This window comes from Nanorana parkeri, unplaced genomic scaffold, assembly GCF_000935625.1.
Source record: "Nanorana parkeri isolate BGI_ZX_2015 unplaced genomic scaffold, ASM93562v1 scaffold444, whole genome shotgun sequence".
NCBI classification, from domain to species: Eukaryota; Metazoa; Chordata; class Amphibia; order Anura; family Dicroglossidae; genus Nanorana; species Nanorana parkeri.
Window position 1 is genome coordinate 504105 of NW_017306712.1, and position 18330 is coordinate 522434.

At 37.2% G+C, this 18330-nt stretch overlaps 1 protein-coding gene across 1 annotated transcript in view; it reads right to left on the bottom strand.

Annotated features, from left to right (window-relative positions):
* The window catches only part of LOC108790078 (dystrophin-like), a 703081-nt gene that overhangs the window by 491881 nt on the left and 192870 nt on the right, over nt 1-18330 (bottom strand). The window contains exons 9-11 of the mRNA XM_018560268.1: nt 10345-10446; nt 9383-9490; nt 6611-6790 (exon numbers count right to left, since the gene is read on the bottom strand). Of these exons, the coding sequence (XP_018415770.1) occupies nt 6611-6790; nt 9383-9490; nt 10345-10446 (390 nt within the window). The remainder of the gene's footprint in view (nt 1-6610; nt 6791-9382; nt 9491-10344; nt 10447-18330) is intronic.

The window sequence follows — 18330 nt, forward strand, 5'->3', positions numbered from 1 at the left end:
ACTTTTTTTCTTTTTCATAGGGTTTCTGAATCAGCACCATCTGTTTGAGCAAGTCTCAATTGACCAGATCTACTGATCGATTAATTGATTTGCACAGATTATTGGTCTAGTTCTTCTTGTTGTTAGCATATGCACAGATTATATCACTGTCATAATAGACCTTTTTGCATTTTTTAAGGATGTAGTACATTCCTAGAAATTATGCTTTTTGGCTCCTTGTTAATATTTTAAATAACAAAGCTTGTGAGCTTAAATAGCATTACTTGCTGAGGTTTTCCACAGCATTTAACAACTCCTACACCGTTTACATGAGATGTCATGCACAAAAAGTATGGAATGTAATGTGAAATATAATTAGCTCTGAGTGGCAGAGGATAAGCAACATTTTCGTGGATGGAAAATATTTTGTCAGACTGTATCTGGCTTCTGTTGGATGCTGAATTAATATTATGCATTTAAAAGGAAAACTCCACTTTTGTTAAAAAATGGTTTACAAGTCATTTTGAAATGTATTATTATTAGAAATGGCAGATGCTATAATTTTCTAAAACTGTCAAAAACTCAAGTGCCATATGACAACCTGGATGCATTGTATACACTGTTGGTATAAAGAATGCCCTCAGACATTTGCTGCTTGTGTGATTGGATCACTTATTTTCTAAGTCTTCAATAAGATACCAGTCATACTTTAGGCATCCCCTCACAACCAGAATTTTATTTTTGGTGAGATACTCCCTAAGTTTGACTACTTCTAAAAGGTATGCAGACACTGCAGCTTTCCTCATCAGAACACTGAGATTTCACCAGGTGGTTATAATAGCATTTATAATGGTGGCTAAAACTCCCATTTAGGAATTAATCTGAAAAGGACATGGTGAAACAGAACTTTTATTGCAGAAATGATATATGAACCTGAAACAAAGTTTGTTAAAAATCCGGCAAAGTTTATATTTCACCCAACAAAAGTGAAGTTACCTTTAGTCTTCATACTGTTGCTAACCTGAGCTCCATTCTAGGACAGTGGGCACCACAATTTGGCAAACGTTACCTTTTTATTAGGGCTGGTAATTATTAAAATTTTCGTGTTTGATTAATCAAATTTTTTTTAATCGATTAATAACGCACGTACAGATCCAACTACATTGGCCTGTACACATACAGCACAGCAATGAAGTAAGAAAATGAACTAGGATCACACTAATCCAGCACGTTATTAATCTCACGGGCCCACTCAATATGGCCGCCGCTTGAGTGGGAGCGGATCGCCGACGGGACTCCCGGAAGCCGGCGGAGAGGAGTGTTTTCATTAGCGATCAAAATAATTTTAATCAATCAAAACGTTTAACGATTAATCAAGAAATTAATCTTTAATTTTCACAGCCCTACTTGTTATCCCACTTCTTTCACCTTACAGAGAATTGGAGCTTGCTGAAATACCTAATTTCCAGGTTATGGGGAGGGTAGACATGTGTTTCTCCCCCTTACATGAAAGCACACACTGCCTTATGAACTTATAAGCAAGCACAATCACTGTCAGGTGGCAGTAAGGGAAGGGCCCTATGAATATGCAAATACTGACATTTAAAAGTCAACTTGTTCAGGCTATAGTGGTGTTTTTAAGAGCACACAACAAAAAGTATCTAGCACTTTATGGTGAACATTGTGCTTGCCCTGCCCAATACCAGCCTCGCCTCTTTTTCAATGTTTTTCTTGTGAATGGTGTCCAAGATCCATATGCTCTTCTATATCCTTTAAAGCTCACGCCTTCCCTCAAATTCAGGATGTATACTGCACTAGACGTGTGCGCCGTCAAAAAATGTGTTCTGTTTCGTTTCGGAATATCCGTTATTTCGTAATTCGTAAGTGAACTCAATTCGGATTCGTACGAAATACGAATTTTCGTTAGTGGCGGTTATATTTCGGAATTCGGATTCCGTATCCGAATTTCGGATTTAAAAAAAAAATACCTTCAACTCCAATATAAATGTACTTTGCTTTTTACCTTCAATATAACGAATGTTCGTAATGGAGCGAAAATACGTCAACGGAATTTCGTATTTCCTGCCTGTATTTGTAATGCAACTCTCAGCAGCAGAAGAGAACCTCTCTGATTGGTCAACCAAAACGAAATACGAATTCCGTTAACGGATTCCGCATTCCGAATTCCATATTTCCGTATTTCGGACTTTAAAAAAAACTACCATCAACTCCAATATAAATGAACTTTGCTTTTTACCTTCAATATAACGAATGTTCGTAATGGAGCGAAAATACGTCAACGGAATTTCGTATTTCCTGCCTGTATTTGTAATGCAACTCTCAGCAGCAGAAGAGAACCTCTCTGATTGGTCAACCAAAACGAAATACGAATTCCGTTAACGGATTCCGTATTCCGAATTCCGTATTTCGGACTTTAAAAAAACTACCATCAACTCCAATATAAATGTACTTTGCTTTTTACCTTCAATATAACGAATGTTCATAACGGAACGAAAATACGTCAACGGAATTTCGTATTTCCTGCCTGTGTGTGTAACTGTGTATTGTAATGCATCAGCAGCAGCGGATCCGTATCTCGGATTAAAAAAAAAATCTTGTCATGTTGTTCAACCTCATTTACAGGGGTAATATTAGTTCCTGTCTCAAAGAAATTCAGATCCGAAATTCGTTAACGGAATTTCGTATTTCGGATATAATTCGGAAACTGCCATTCGGATTTCGGATGCTCCGAAATTCGGAATTTCAGGAAAATTCGTACGAATTTCGATTCGTAACGAATCGCACATGTCTATACTGCACATTCCTTTCTGGTCTGCCCTCTTTTGGGCATGATAACCAGTGTCCTAGAACCCACATGCAACATATTTCTCCACCCCCCAGCAGGTTCTAATCTGCTCTGTTTCTTAGAATGCGGTGGCACACATTGTTGATGTGCACCTTTCCTCTTATGTCCTGTCCTGAGGCCAATTCACCATTCACATGATTTAAACTTCAGCAGTGAAAGGGGACAGGATTGTATTGGAGACATATATTACTCTGCATGTTGGGGATTGAGTTTAACAACCTTACTAAAATTACAGATTCACTTTAGGAACAATATCCAGAGTCTATGTCTATTCTAAATATGGCATTTTGTACATTTAGCTAGATTGCTCTGCATCCCATCTAAGTCGATTGATGTGTACAGTCAGAAGATAAAAGTACCGATGGGGGCGTGGCGTGCCCCCGCAATGTGAAGGAACTCCGCTACACACGGTCCCTGGAGAGCATACAAAAGCTACCATACTCACCCCCTCTGTTGTGGTATCCCTGGCATCACAAATACAGTAATAGTTGTATGAACAGGAAAAAAAAGTATTCAGATATAAACTGAATGGCAGTTAGGGATGTGGTAAAAAGGAAAATGAGGTTAATAAGTTAAGTTAAGGAAAGATATCTTTTGAAAGATAAGTATTTTCATAAGTATCCAGAATTAGTTGTATTACTTAAAAATGATTGTCAGAGATAATCTATATAAGTTTAGGGGTGAGCATGTGTGGTAAAAAAATATTAAACAACTGATGGTGCTACCAAGAACATGCTTTGCTTTGGCATGCACACCTTTTACTAACAGAACATGCACCTCAACTTTTCCCTTTTTATTTTCCTAGACTATAGTTTGTGTTATTTTTACACTGTGATTTCTTATTATATAACAATATATTTATCATTTTCTGACTAAATATCTCTGCTGATAATGGTATGTGTGCATTTTTTAGAATGCAGTGCTCAGGATCAGGGACTTAGCTCCCCCACTTATACTCCCAGAACAGCACCAGAGAAAAGTAAATTGTTTAAACTCCCCCGTGGACAGTAGATCTTGAGTGTGTGTGTGGGGAGGGTGGGAGAATACGTGGAACTATGGGCTCCCCTTAAAAAAATATGTGCTACAGCACTTACATATACGTGCATATGCATTTACAGTTTCTCTCAGTCTCCCTGAAAAGTCCCACAAATACCTGTTGAGCCTGCCAGTGAAATTCACCTAAGGCAGCTTCATGTGACATATTAACTGGATTTGTGTCTTGTTTAGACTGTCATACAGCAGTTGTTAATTGTACTGTGTACACACAAATGAACTAGTGTTATAGCAGTAAACATTTTGCAATGGTTAATTCTAAAAATAGCAAAAGAGCAGTACGTTATTAACAGGCAAACTGTTTGTTGGTATCTGATGCCTTATTCAGTTGATTTATCCAGTATTTATCCAGTTGATAACAGTATGACTAGCTCAGTCAACAATAGTATGATCTGCAGCTTCTGATGCATTTAGCTAGAATTTTTCTAAATTTGGAATTAGAACAGTGTTAACATAATGCTGGTTGACTACTGAAAGCCCCATGACAAACAAGCTAGTAGTGTTTTTATGAGGATCATTGCTGGATTTATGGATAACACTATCGATTATCAAATTTGGAGACCAGCAGTGTGACATGATTGTGATTACAGGCTTGCTTGGTGGACTCGTTTGATACTGGAACTGCTACATCTGAAACTAATCTTATGTTGTAATTCATTATTTTAATGCACTGCTCAGCCCTCTGCACACCATTTTTTTCTGTTTTTTGTCAAAGTGATGACATAGTATTGTTATTGTAACATGAAAAACTTGCACTCTTTCCATGTCTACTACGCTAATAGAATAGAAGAGGCATGCCCCCACTCAAGCTGTATATGCACAGTATTTAATTCTGATAATGCGACAGGTGCTAGTGAACAAGGAATAGTAGTGAGGAAATGTTTCCATTTAGGGTACTGTTTTCAGTGTGCAAGGAACTAAATACAAATCTGTAAGTTGTATGTATTACCAAGGCATCTGATGAACAAGGTTTCAGTTGGGTTAGCTGTAATTAAGCTTGAACATTTGAACAGCTGTCGGACTCAGTCTGCAGTTCACTACAGGCAGCTGTTCTGCTTTAAGGGACAGAAGAAGTAAAGACAGATAGGACAGAAAAGCATAATGTGACTGAAGAAATTAATTCTTCTGCCAGCAGCATTTATAATAGTAGAGTTGATTCAGGACAGCTTGGTGGTGAAGACCTGTTAGAGAAAAAGTCTAGTCAGCTTATATTGTGTACATGATCTAAGACCTTGGTGGCATCCTGTGTCATAAAAGGTAGTGTTTAAGAAATTTTTTTGATATAAAAAAGCAATACATTCTGTTTAGTGACTGAATGTGATACTGGAAGGAAAGGTCAAAGATGATATCTAGATTGGCAGAATAATAGGTAGGAATAATGATTTTGTTTTTTGACAGTGTAAAAGCTGAGTGGGTTTAGGGTCAAAAGTGAAGCTGGATAAGTGAGGTCTAGATATCTATTTCACTTGATTCTTACCTAATAAAAGGAACAAAAAATGAATGTGGTAAAATAGAAGAAAAGCTTGGATTCCCTTGGCAGCTTAGTGTGGCAAAGAAAATAGCTATTTTCAGAATTAAAGATGACGTCATTTTTATTGAACTCCTGAATCTTTTACTCAAGTATTTCTAAATATTGATAACCATTTAGGTAAACCAAACTGTAGTGTATTGTTGCAGTCAGGTGTCAACAATTACCAGCTTGGAGTACATACCAAGCAAATGTAAACATTTAAACGTTGCCAGTCAATATACACATATATACACCTATGCTTGCTTAAAAAGATATCTAGAAACAGAAGCAAAGCATAGACATCCAATACCCATTGCTTTTCTTATACTTTTTTTGTGTGTGAGCCCACAGCTTGTATGCTGCTGTTTAGAAAAATACTGATGAGTCAAAACTTCATGCAACACACTAGCATGCAATAGTATTTATTTTTGCTCTGAATGCACCTTTCAAAGAAACCTTGTTAAATGATAGTTTGGCAAATGCAGTCCCTCCCCTAGGGGCTACTTATACATATTTTTGCACAAGAGTCACACAATTTTCACCCATGATTCCCATAGTAATCGAGTGAAAGTTATGTCGATCTTGTGTGAAAAAAATATTAATTAATTGACACCTTAGTCTCTCTTGTATCATTATACAAATATTACTGATGAGCATATTTATAAAATAGCTGTGAAAAGCTCTGTTCTTTTGTTGCATGCTGACACCAATACTCCAGTAATATGTTTCCTTTATGTTAGACTGTGTCTCTAGTACAGGAAGTGAGGAGTAATCTCCCTATTGGACACAGACAGCAAACAAAGACAGGGCTTCCAACCATATTCTACTTTGTCCAAAACAAAAACAAAAAAAGGCTTTAGATATAATTAGGAAAGATTTGTAATTTAAAAAAATACCTGTGCACATTATGCCTTGAGAAGCCAAGACAGGACATTGAAAACTTTTCTGCTTAGCTACAGTATGCTATGCCATATGTGCTTTATAAACCTTGTGAATTAACAGATTCCTTTTGTCAGCTTTTCTGTACTCCACTCTGAGACAAGCAAGGCACAGTTCATACCTACCAAAATACCAGTTCTGTCTGAGGCCAGTTCTGACCCAGACATAAATATTTTAATGTAATGAGAACTACTGTACATAATCATTCTTTTGTGAAACTGCATATGCAAACAAAAATGATTTTTTTGTGATGTACAACCTACCTTCTTGGTAATGTTCTCCAGTTTCTGCACAAGATCATCCCACCTCTGAGCAAAGTTCTCCAGCCTGGCATCATTTTTCTGTGACACCGTCTTATTTTTTAATGTGGAAAACAGATCCAGACTTAGTGTGCACAATGTATCCATTGTCTTCTTTTTCATTTCTAGTTCTCCTTTCAAGATCTATCGAAAGACAATCTGTTATAGTTAAGTGTGTCACATGAAGGTAATTTCAGGTTATGTTAGTTACATAATTCTAAATATATGTAAAAGCCAGGTTCTTCCTTATAACAGTTTCACATTCTGGACCCTCTCAGCCCCTTTGGCTGAGAGTCCTGGGTGCCAAAGTTGCCATATTACACAGTGGCATTGGCTTACACTGCCACAATTTATATATAAACATTATATATATATATATATATATATATATACACACACACACATATATTATCACAGCATTCACCCATAGCTTTAAAGTCACCCAGGATTCTCAGCCAGAGAGTCTGAGGGGTTCCAGGAAGCAATTGCTCTCACCAGGAAAGCTGGCTTTTCAGTTTGTTTTTTTCCTTTTCAGGTTTTCTAGATCATAGTTGGGATCCTTGAGCCGGGAGATTTCAAAGAGAATTAGGTGGAATGAAATCTCCATTCCTGAGCGACCAGCACCTAATTGTGCACCTGTGTACAACCCTCATGAAGCGGGTGCTGGGATGTGTTGAGGGCTCCAACTGGGAGACAGGAGCACTCCACCCAGGAGTTAGAGTGGTGTCGAGTGCAGCAGGGTGCTGCGGGTTGTGAAACCAATTGTGCAGGTTAGCACATTACTGAGATTGGCTGGAGGAAACAGACAGTGGCCCTGAGAATTGGGCCTGAGCAGCAGTGCTGCAAGAGAAAAATGTTAAAAGACTGGGACATTGTGAGTGTGTGGGACAACTCAAGAATTGGTGAGCCAATATATGTTGTTATGCTGAAGAGAAGCAAACTTTATTTTGTTGTATGCTGAAGACCAGCTATTTTTGTTGGATTGCTTTGGCTTATAGCTTATATGGAAAATAAAGACTCTTTCTGATTAAAAACATGGCTTTGAGACTGTTCCCTGCATGCTTACCATTGTGCTAAGTTCCGCAAATATCACAATATAATAAATATGTATATCTCTATATATGCGTGTTCCTCATCATTTTCCTAGGTGCCTTTATGAAAACCTAATTGCAATGTCCATCTATAAAAGCACTAGCAGTAATCAGCACAGCTATGAGCAGCTCTTCACAAGAGCATGTCATCTATATTCTGCCCTTATTCCTCAGAGATAGTGATCTCCATCATTTCTTCTTCCTCTGACCTTTACACTGTATTATATCTCTTCAAATCCTCTATTTGACCGGTGTAATTCAACTGCATGCAATCTTTTATCTATACTCATTCTTCTAGTTTTCTCTATTTTATGTACGGCATATTTATTTTTCCTTTTTTGTTAAATAGAATATGATGACCCTTTAAAGTATACAGGTACTCCTCACTTAACGACCGAGTTCCGTTCCTACGACCAGGTCGTTAAACGGATTGGTCGTTAAGTGAGGAACTCTATACAGTACTGTACTGCATTAGTACAGTACTGTATAGCGTTGCCGATGTACAGTACCGAACAGTGTACTGTACATCGGGCAATGGAAATACTTACCGGGACCCGCAGTGAAGATCGGAGGACGTCACTTCCGCCAGCGACACGGCGCCCTGACGCTGACGCGCAAGGTCGGAGGTCGGTCGTAAGTGCGAGTGGCCGCAAAACAGGTAAGTCGGTAAGTGAGGAACATCTGTATACAGTGTGATATTATAATGACTCAAAAGACAATTTACTGTGACTTATCAACTTTTTAAATATTTTGGAAGTTTTGTAATTAAATAACCTTTATTTTTGAAATTTTCCTCTGTTCATCATCTTATATTAATTGTTCTTTGTGCAGGATGAATGGAAAATAATAAAAAAGCATTGTTATGGGAACTTTGTAAAGAACTTTGATCAACAAAGAATTGAACAAACTTTGAAGTTATCAAACATTTCTTTTTTATTTTCCTGGCAGAATGATGCATTTACATTTTAAAAATAGTTGTAAATATTCATAGGTTATAAACTCAGAGCCAAAAAAAAATAGTGTCGATACCTGATTAATTTTTTTATTAATCGACAACGGATTTCTTTACCTTCATGGATAAGCAAACCTGGATTATGAGGACAGATACAATTTGGGGCCAATGTATACCACTTGTGTTGTGGTTATGTGCTGAAGTGCCATTCAATGTGCATCTTCAAATAACATGTGCACCGAGCACAGAACGATGCGCATTGTACAGTCTGCCCCAGATGAGGTGCATTTGAGTCCCTTTATTTTAGAACACAATGGGGGTGATTTACTAACCTAAAACACACGCACGCACCAGGTGCATTTACATTCCTGCATTCATCAACGCAAGCAACACAACATAGAGCTAATTTACACAACATCACCTTGCAATTCATGCTTGGCTTTGCACAACACACCTGCTGGGTATTTGCACACTACAAAGGTGTTTAGATTCCACCCTTAGATCATGCTGGGAGGGAACACACTACAGAGGTGTATACATGTTCGTGGTGTGTTTATAAGGTTAGTAAATCAACCCCAATGTGTCACATTCTCGTCAATGCCCCATAGCATGTGTGTTGCAGTGCACTGTGTTTTGGTTGGCCACTAATGTATGAGATAAAATAAAAGGATTACTTTAGGTAAATATGCATACCGCTAATTTTCTTAAGTTGGAAAGCGTTTCATTCTGATCCATCAACTCTGTATTCTGAATGGTGTTAATCATCTCCTCTTTTTCTATAAGCCAGGCATCAAATCGGCACTAAAATACAGTGAAACAATAAAATATGATACTGACTTAATCGAAAATAAAGTTGTAAAGTCTTTATATGGAAAACAATGTAAAAACATTGTAGGATATAAACACCCTCCAATATGTGTACCTGGAAAAGATTTAACATTTAACATACAGGGCAACCAATTACCAAGAATAAGCATTTTTTACAACGAATTTCACCATGTTTTAAATGTCTACTAATGTTAGAGAGAGAGAGAGAGGCTGCCATAGACTGGAGTGTCTCAAATTCAAATTTAGCATGCCGTAGACAGTAGCCAGCCTGGGCTTTGATTGTTATTTGTTTTTATTGTAGTTAGTCATAGCTCAGGGAAACATTTATTGTTTGGAGTGAGCTTGGAGAGATGGCTACTTTACAACACACACAGGAACCACGAGAAACAGAAGTAGCAACCCTCTAGAAGAAGGACAGTGTCAGCAAGAATTCAGAGATGATTTGAGGTTCTACAGCTGACTGATACACAAATAAGATACAATTTTGTTAATTGTTAGGGTACTTGAATGCATTTTTATGATTTAACTTCTGAGCTTAGTGTCACTTTAAAGGAGTAGAGTCTGTTGAATTAACAAAGCAAAATGTTCATTCTAAAAAGTGTATGATCAATTACAAAAATCCGTGTTCACTTTCAATACCCACATTTTTGGTGGGCTGTAGAGTTACAAAGTGGTTCTGCACATAAAGAAGACAGTATGCTACCTCATAGAGTGTGTTCTAGCTTTAGTTTTTACTAAAATATCTACATAACACAAGGGGCCCAACTTCCACCTTCCCATGATGTCTACATACAGCCCTGATTATAATTATACTACATAAAACTAACCTGTTCCTCAGCAAAATGTTGCCATTTCAGAAGAATTTCCTGTAAAAGAATCCATCTGTCTTCTGTCCATCTGCATATGGCAGCCCAACGGTCTCCCAAGTGCTGAAAATGAAAATATTATCATTAGTAATAATAGTTTGTCATATGTGTATCTAGTGTATACCATATGTTTGTATGAATCTTTATATTTGAATTCAACTTTAACTTAGGTATAGTTCAGGAATCAGTCTTAACCAAAAAACAAGACTACAATGTTTATGTATTATGCAAAACAATAATATGCAATAACACAATAAATAAACATTTTTGCATATAACATTTACTATTCACTTATCCACTTTATCATGTGAATTTTACATTTCAAACTACCTTTGCTCTGCAGTTCCAACAATAAATGTCTTATTTTTCTTTCACTTTGAAGCAGAAACAGTTTTCCCTCAGGTTTGCTGCTATTATACATCAATTTGCATTATTATTGTCAAATGCAGAATGTTTTTATAATATTCTGTTTAATTTTAATGGAAAATATACCATTCTTTGTACTCATCACTTAGAATTTGCATTACTTTTAAGCATAGTAAAGTACTATAATGCTAAAATAATACAGAATAATAAAATTTAGGAGTTTACAGTTTTTTCTGTAAAATGCTCAAGGGCAAAATAAATGCTTACTTTGTTTGCTATTAACAAAAGGTACTAGGCATTTGGGATTGACCACAATTTTATAATCACACAATATTAATAAAATGAGGCTACATGAGGCCACATAGTTCCCATTTTGAATTTATTGAAAGTGTTGAGAAAACAAAGTAATAATCAATTCAGGAGTTCCCAAGAGTTGAGTTATTGGACGTTTGTTATGGGCCTGTTCACCTTTGATTATTTATTGAATAGCAAATATTCAATATCCTTGTTTATTTTAAATGGTTAATGGAAATGCTTCAAATAACATCTGTACATGGTATAATAATAATGTAAATAATATCTGTGCATAGTATGACAATAATGCAAAATACACATACATAATATGACAATAAGCTAGGATGCTTATGATAGGATTATTTTTGATAAGCAGTGCAATTTGAACATTTTGTAATAATTAAAAGGTGTAGGTGTGCACTTGTTGCTGCATGCAGAGATTTTCAAACATGCTTGATGCATGTTAGCTGTTTTTTAACTCCTTTACAGGAAGTGCAGTTTGGCTTGCTAAATATGCAAAGAACCTACAACTGACAAAAAAACAGTTTGTGTTATATGTATATAAAAATTAGAACCCGGGGGCGTGGCTGACTGGCTATGTGAGAGGACGCATCTCCACAGAGCTCCATGAATTAGAACCCTTGGAAGAGGACTGGAGTTTCTGTCAGCGACAGCTAATGCACCAATACGAATTAAGCACTTCCAAATTTGTTAAAGGTGTCCAGATTTTGTATTGTGCTTGTTATCATAGCTTTTAAAATGTTACAAGAAGGAGGGTAAAATAGGTAGGTACCACACTTCTCAATTATGAGGGTTTACACTATTTTTCAAGTGTGGTAGTAAACTCCATTATATTTAATTCCTGCTCCTTTTTATGCTTATTTTAACAAGATTTGTAGCATTGTACAGTATTATAGTCTTATAAAAATCTTGCCTCACATCGAGATTAAATAAACAAACAAAACATTTGGAAATACATAGGAGTAAAGCAGACCTTAATCACTTCCCTCCCACCATTAAATGAAACACCTGAACCCAGGGGCTTCCCAATCATGTGATCACTGTGATTGGATGTCACAGGCATCACCTGACTGGGAACCTGAACTACCATCTCCTGATCATTTCTTTATAGGTGCCCATACACTGTGCGATTATCGCACAATAATTGCAAAGTGTATGGAAGGCGTGCAACCGTTTTTACTGTACGGTCGCACGTCTTTTGTCTAAGGAGCATGTTCGAAAACCAGCCGAAAATCTTACGATTTTCGGCTGGTTTGTGGCATGCTCGGTAGACAAATGCCGTACGGGCTGGTGTGCGCACGCGCACACTGACCATTCAGCATTGCGGTCATCGGAAGCCCGCCCCTCAGCGGGGCGGGCTTGCAATGATCGCAAGTATGATCTGCCTGTCCAAGATGGGCAGATGGTATGTTTTTTTAATTACTTTACAACCATCGCAAGACTAAGGTCTTGCAATGGTTGTAAAGTGTATGACCACCTTATGACTAGGAAGCTGTCAGTGATAGCATAATTACAGTGCTGGGGTGGGCAATTGAGTGCAAAAAAGAAAAGCATATATGTGGCAGCAGAGTAAGGCCCTCTGCTGTCTCATATATGTGTACAACTGGGAAGGTTTTAAACATGACACCACATAATATACCAAAACTTTTCATAATTGCAGGGATCAAGAAAGGTGTTTATCCAACATTACATTATTAAAGTGTTTTTCTACTTAAACTCTTTTTTAGTTTTGATCAGAGTAGGAATAAGATTCTCTGCATGCTTTTTATTTCTGTCTATTTTTTCTTCAATGAGGAGGTCCATTCTCTGCTTGTCCTGGTGACCAGTATCACTGGGACAGAAAGTGATGACAAATCCAAAATTTGAACAGTTGTCACTCTGACAGGAGGTGAATTGGGAATAAGAGACGTTCCAAAGAGGACGCCAGTTCCAGTGACAACTAAGGGTGGATTTGTCCTACTTCCTTCTATCTTCTGATTGAGTATCCCGGAAGAGTAAAAGAAAACCTCCACAACAACAGGAAAAAAACTGAAAAAAGTGTTAATACTTCTTTATTCTATACAAACAAACAATGCTACAATATATTTTAAGTTAAAGGTATGTAATAAAATGACTCCATTAATTTTTGGTTGTGAGAATGTTCCATCCATGGTTTCCACCTAAACCAGTGATGGTAGCAATATGACAGGACAATAAGGACTGACACAAAGAAAGCATTTTTAGGTTTTGCCTCCTCGGTTTATGTGAAACCCTAAGAATTGGTCGACTAAAATAGGCATCAATAGGAAATTTTATTTTAGCATAGGATTAACTTTGGGCTTGAAGGTAACACGCAGTGGAATGCCTCAAAATACAACTAATGAATTGTAGGTGATTATAATTAAATGGCACCAACACTACAATATTAAATAGCTAAAACTAATATAAACTTTATAAGGAAGTCACCTCTTAACAGCGGTGCAAGTACACTATTCAAAACCAGTGACTGAAGCTCTTTATAGGTTAACATACTGTATAAGGCTTCAGAACTAGCACCAATGACTTCTAGCAGGTCCCGGCCAATGAATTACAACTGGGCGGAGTGAGCCGTGAGATCGTAGCTGGCTCCGCCCAGCTGTCATTTGCGGGGCGCACGACACTGCCACCTGGGCCGCTGTACGGGCTATTGTGAATAGCCTGTACAGCAGCCCTTTGATTTGGCGGCCAAAGAGAGCTGAAGGATCAGCCAAAGCTACGGCTGTATCCTTCGGGTCAATAGTGAATAAACCCCTAAGTGTTTATCAAGGATTTCTTTCACATTAATAATCACATTGTTGGATAAACACTATATGCTATCTGGACAGTCCACTGTTTATTATTAAGGGATTAAGTGAGCATCAACTGGCTAAATTGACTAATTGTTTTTGTTGCAGTATTTGAATTCTTTGTGTGTCACTTTTTTTGTGGATAATACACTATTTTGGACAGAGTTTGTTTATTATTTATTAAATTAATAGCACAGTTTAACAGTGGTTTTTGCATATACTTATGGGAATTGGTTCTCATTATTTGTGTATATATGTTGATTAATATTCTTTCATGGTAAAATTAGCACAGTGCAATTTTCATGTGTGTATATATAAGGTTTGGTGTTCACACCTATAGCACAACAGCTATTTATCGATCTCTCTTTTTTGTTGAAATAATAAAGATGAACTCTGGGCAAATAAAATCTTAACCTTTCCAGTACGGCTACCCTCACACTGCAAGAAGTAAGTGCTTGTTTTGTCTAGGGAGCTAAAATAAGAGTTATACTCACTCGAACCATTATCCCAGCTGGCTGCTAGACCTGTTCCTGCATCCTGTCTCCTCCTCCATTCCAGCAATGGTATGTCCTTTGGTGTCTTCATGTCCTATGCACAGTATAGTATGTGATGATTCACTGGACCTTAGACTGCTGGTGGTGCAGAGGGGGAAGGGACCAGTCTAGCAGCCAGCCAGGCTCATGGTTTGGGTGAGTTTCTGTTATTTTAGAACCCTAGACAAAAGTAGCACAACCCTTGCAGTACGGGGGTTAGCCCCACTGCAAGGATTAGGGTTTTATTTGTCTAGAGTCCTTCTTTAAGCTTTTTAATTACTAAACAAGACTACAAATGATAATAATGAACTTACTCTGTAATATAATGGCTAACTCATATCTCAGAGATTTATTGATAAGCCAAGGCCAACATTATAGTGGCTGGGACCAGTAAAAGGTGATGATGACTGAAAGTCGATCAGTACAGGTGTGATGAATTTTACTCAGTGGTTTTCAAATGGCTTTCTGCTGAAAATGATCATAATTATTCTAGTTGGATGGCAGCTACACACCTGCTGGCTTCTATTTTTAGGATTATTTTAGGTGATACATCATCTTATGCCAACTGAAAAACTAAAAGGTCACACTATGTCTATGTGACTCTTTGTTGTCTGTGTTAAAAAAAGAACATATGATTAAAACGTCAATTCATCACAGTTTTAAAGACATGAATTGCGCTGTCTCAAAGTATTGACTGATCTAATTTGCATGACATAATGAATAGCAACAAATAACAGTATTCATTATAGATCTGAATGACAGACTCATAGAAACCTGCAATCAGTAATAAAAGCCTGCCAAGGTTTTAATAGAATATTTCTTATAACAAGAGTGCATTTGATATGTGTTTTGAAGCAGTGTAACAGGTTGTTTTATAAATCGTGGCAGTGTTCAGCTGAGAAATACATGGACCACCTAACCCTCCTAAAAGCACAAGATCCTAAACAACATTCTTTGCATCATACAATTACTGCAAGTGTTTAGTAGAATATAACCTTTAAAATAATATCCATAACAAATTTACTAAAATCAATTTTAATATGTAATGGTTTGTGTAGCCCCCATCACCTTTTGTGAGGTGGCTAGTAGAAATTTGGTGATTGCCAGGGCTGTAGTCAGCCTGGCTGGATTATAGTTGGCATTTATCTGGTTAATTTCAGGTGTCTGGAATTGACTGTACCCACCTGAGTGGAGTGTGGCTCTGCTGTATTATGGGACAGCCAATGAGGGACACTGAGAGTGTATGTGCAGTCAGCAGCCAATCACTGGGTCTCTTTCAACCAGTGTTGCATGCCGGGATTGAGTAAATATATGTGCTCAGTCTAGTTCGAGACCAGCCAGGGATTAGTACAGGGCTGTGTGCGATCCAGCCACCTCCCCCAGGCAAGGTCTGGGGGTGCAGATGCTGGAGTGCGGGAAGTGTTTCCATAGGCCTCAATTATGGAGGAGACCAGTGCTGTTGCTAAAGGAGGAGAACCAGGTAAGACAGAGAGGACCACAGGAGAAAGTCTGCTGTCTCTCCTGCTAAGGATCTGTGCTCATCCCTGCTCATCTGCCACTCCAATCCCTATTTGCTGTGCTGTCAATGGATCTACATTGAATTGCAAAGGAGGGACTGGTGATTCTGGAGTCTATGTCTGTTATACCCTGGATGGCTAGGATCCCTTAACCCTCTCTCCCCAGTGTGAAGATGTTAATAGAAATTCTTCAGCATTATACTTCAGGAGTGGATATCAGTTTTTTGGGCACTAAAATAGGGTGGTTAAATAGTAACTGGGCAGCTGAAGACAACTAGTGATGATTGGGTTATTCTGGCGGCATCTTCGGGGGTGAGTGCTACAGTTTGGAAGATGACGTTCCCTACTATACTGTATAGAGAGTATGCAGAAAGGCATGAGATATGTGCTTCTGGGGACTTTAAGACATATTTAGTAAAAGCCAGAATATTACAGTTTACAGTCACCTGTATTATGTATAAACCTGCAGAACTGGCTTGCATTGGTTAACAAGTCTCATTACGCAGATGCAGTTCAGAGATCAGTTCAGGTTATGGTTCAGGTTCAGTTATGGTAATCTAGTTGTATGTATCAGAAGTATTGTTATAGAATTAATAAGTGACAATTGTCACAGGCATTAGGTAGGTGAAGCAGCTAACAAGAAAAAACCTCATTATGACTTCTGATTTTTGGTTGGAAAGTTTTGTTTCTGCCACAAACCCTTGTTCGATTATAGCTTGAATAATCCATCAAGCATAGTCAAATGTTTATTTTGGAAATCATTTGTTAGCCATATTAACCAACCAATTTTTGAGGAACAACAAAAATAATAATTTCCTTTTGGGCATGTGCTGTGTTCTTGCTACGATTTGGACATATGAAAACCCCACTGATTGATCGATTTTCTTTCAGTCAGAGAATAATTTCAATCACAATATTTAAAAAAGTGAATAAATAAAATCAATATAAGAGTAGTTAATTTTTAGAGTTTACATTATTACATTATTCATATTTTAATTTACAAGTAGGCAGTATAGCAGAGATTAAAAAAACATACAATTTCTTGTCAGCTGTTAGGGGAGTACAGCCTTTTTTTGCATTCTTCGACAATTCAGTGTGTACTCTGGGCTCGTGTAAACACAAACTATGCCACATGGTTTTAAATGTTGTGACAGAAGTGTGGATATGTTTGACACCTATACCCAGAGACAATTTGTAATATGTTTACCTATATTATATATTTACTAGATATATCATGATACAAAGACCCATAGTTTTCCTGTCCTGCCATTTTAGCTTGTCATTTCAACTGATAAAGCTTTTGTGAAATATCCATTGCAGAGCTCTAATCCTAATGACTGGGGTTTTGTTTAGTTCTCTTCTAGCATAGAAAAGAAAGCAGAAAATAAAAATATGCCTAACAAGATGCAGCGCAATTCACAATTGTTCTCAATAGCTTTAACACCTACTGACTTTTTAATATATGCTTTTTTTTTACATGGCTTTATATTGTTCTCAAATCACCCAATGTACAAAGAAAGCCATTCAAATAATATAGACTTACAAAAAGGTGCAATGTTCTCCGGAATATAAAAGATAGTTGAATTCTAACCCTTTAGGTGTAATACTGAGTTGAGGTCTTATCAGGGATTGTGAGAAGTTAATTAGAGCCTTTTAGCCACCTGTGTTTGAAGCACTGATTCATGTTATTCTTAAAACTGTTAGCATACTGATTTGTTATAGTTGGCCATATTTCAAAATTGAGGCCAAATAGATTACTCACTTTTGACTCCAATTTGTATTCTGTGCTTTATTTAAGACTGCAGATCATACACATCATTTTATCATATTAACAATCATATAATTTATAATAAGGTACTGCTGATGTGCCTATTTATAATTGTCCAGTGGTGCTCATGATTAATTTATGTTTTCAGAGATAAATTACAGATGAATGATCCCAAGAGGCTGGTGTGGTGCCTATTTCATTGCAGAGTAATTAAAACCTTACAGTACTGCTATATATCCTATAATATACTTTTTTATGTTTCTATTGACATAAATTAGTTATACAGCTAAATGTAGAGGTTTCTAGGGCAGAATAGTTTTAAACTATGTTACTACCTATGAAGATAACAGTGTGTGTGTGTGTGTGTGTGTGTGTGTGTGTGTGTGTATATACAGTATATATTATATATACATACACTGCTTTAGGCTGCAGCCAAACTCTCCTGCCGTTTCTTTTGCAGCTTCTCAGCCAAGCCATTTAGGAATAGAACTGCACCAAGTGCCAATGGTTGTCATTACAGTATGCTGTATGTACTGCCAATACTTTTTTTTAGTTCTGGATAGGGAAGGGTCAATGTTAGCAAAGCATGCAATCAGCTAGATAGGTTTAGAGATATCAACCACTATGAGCACAAATATCTGCGT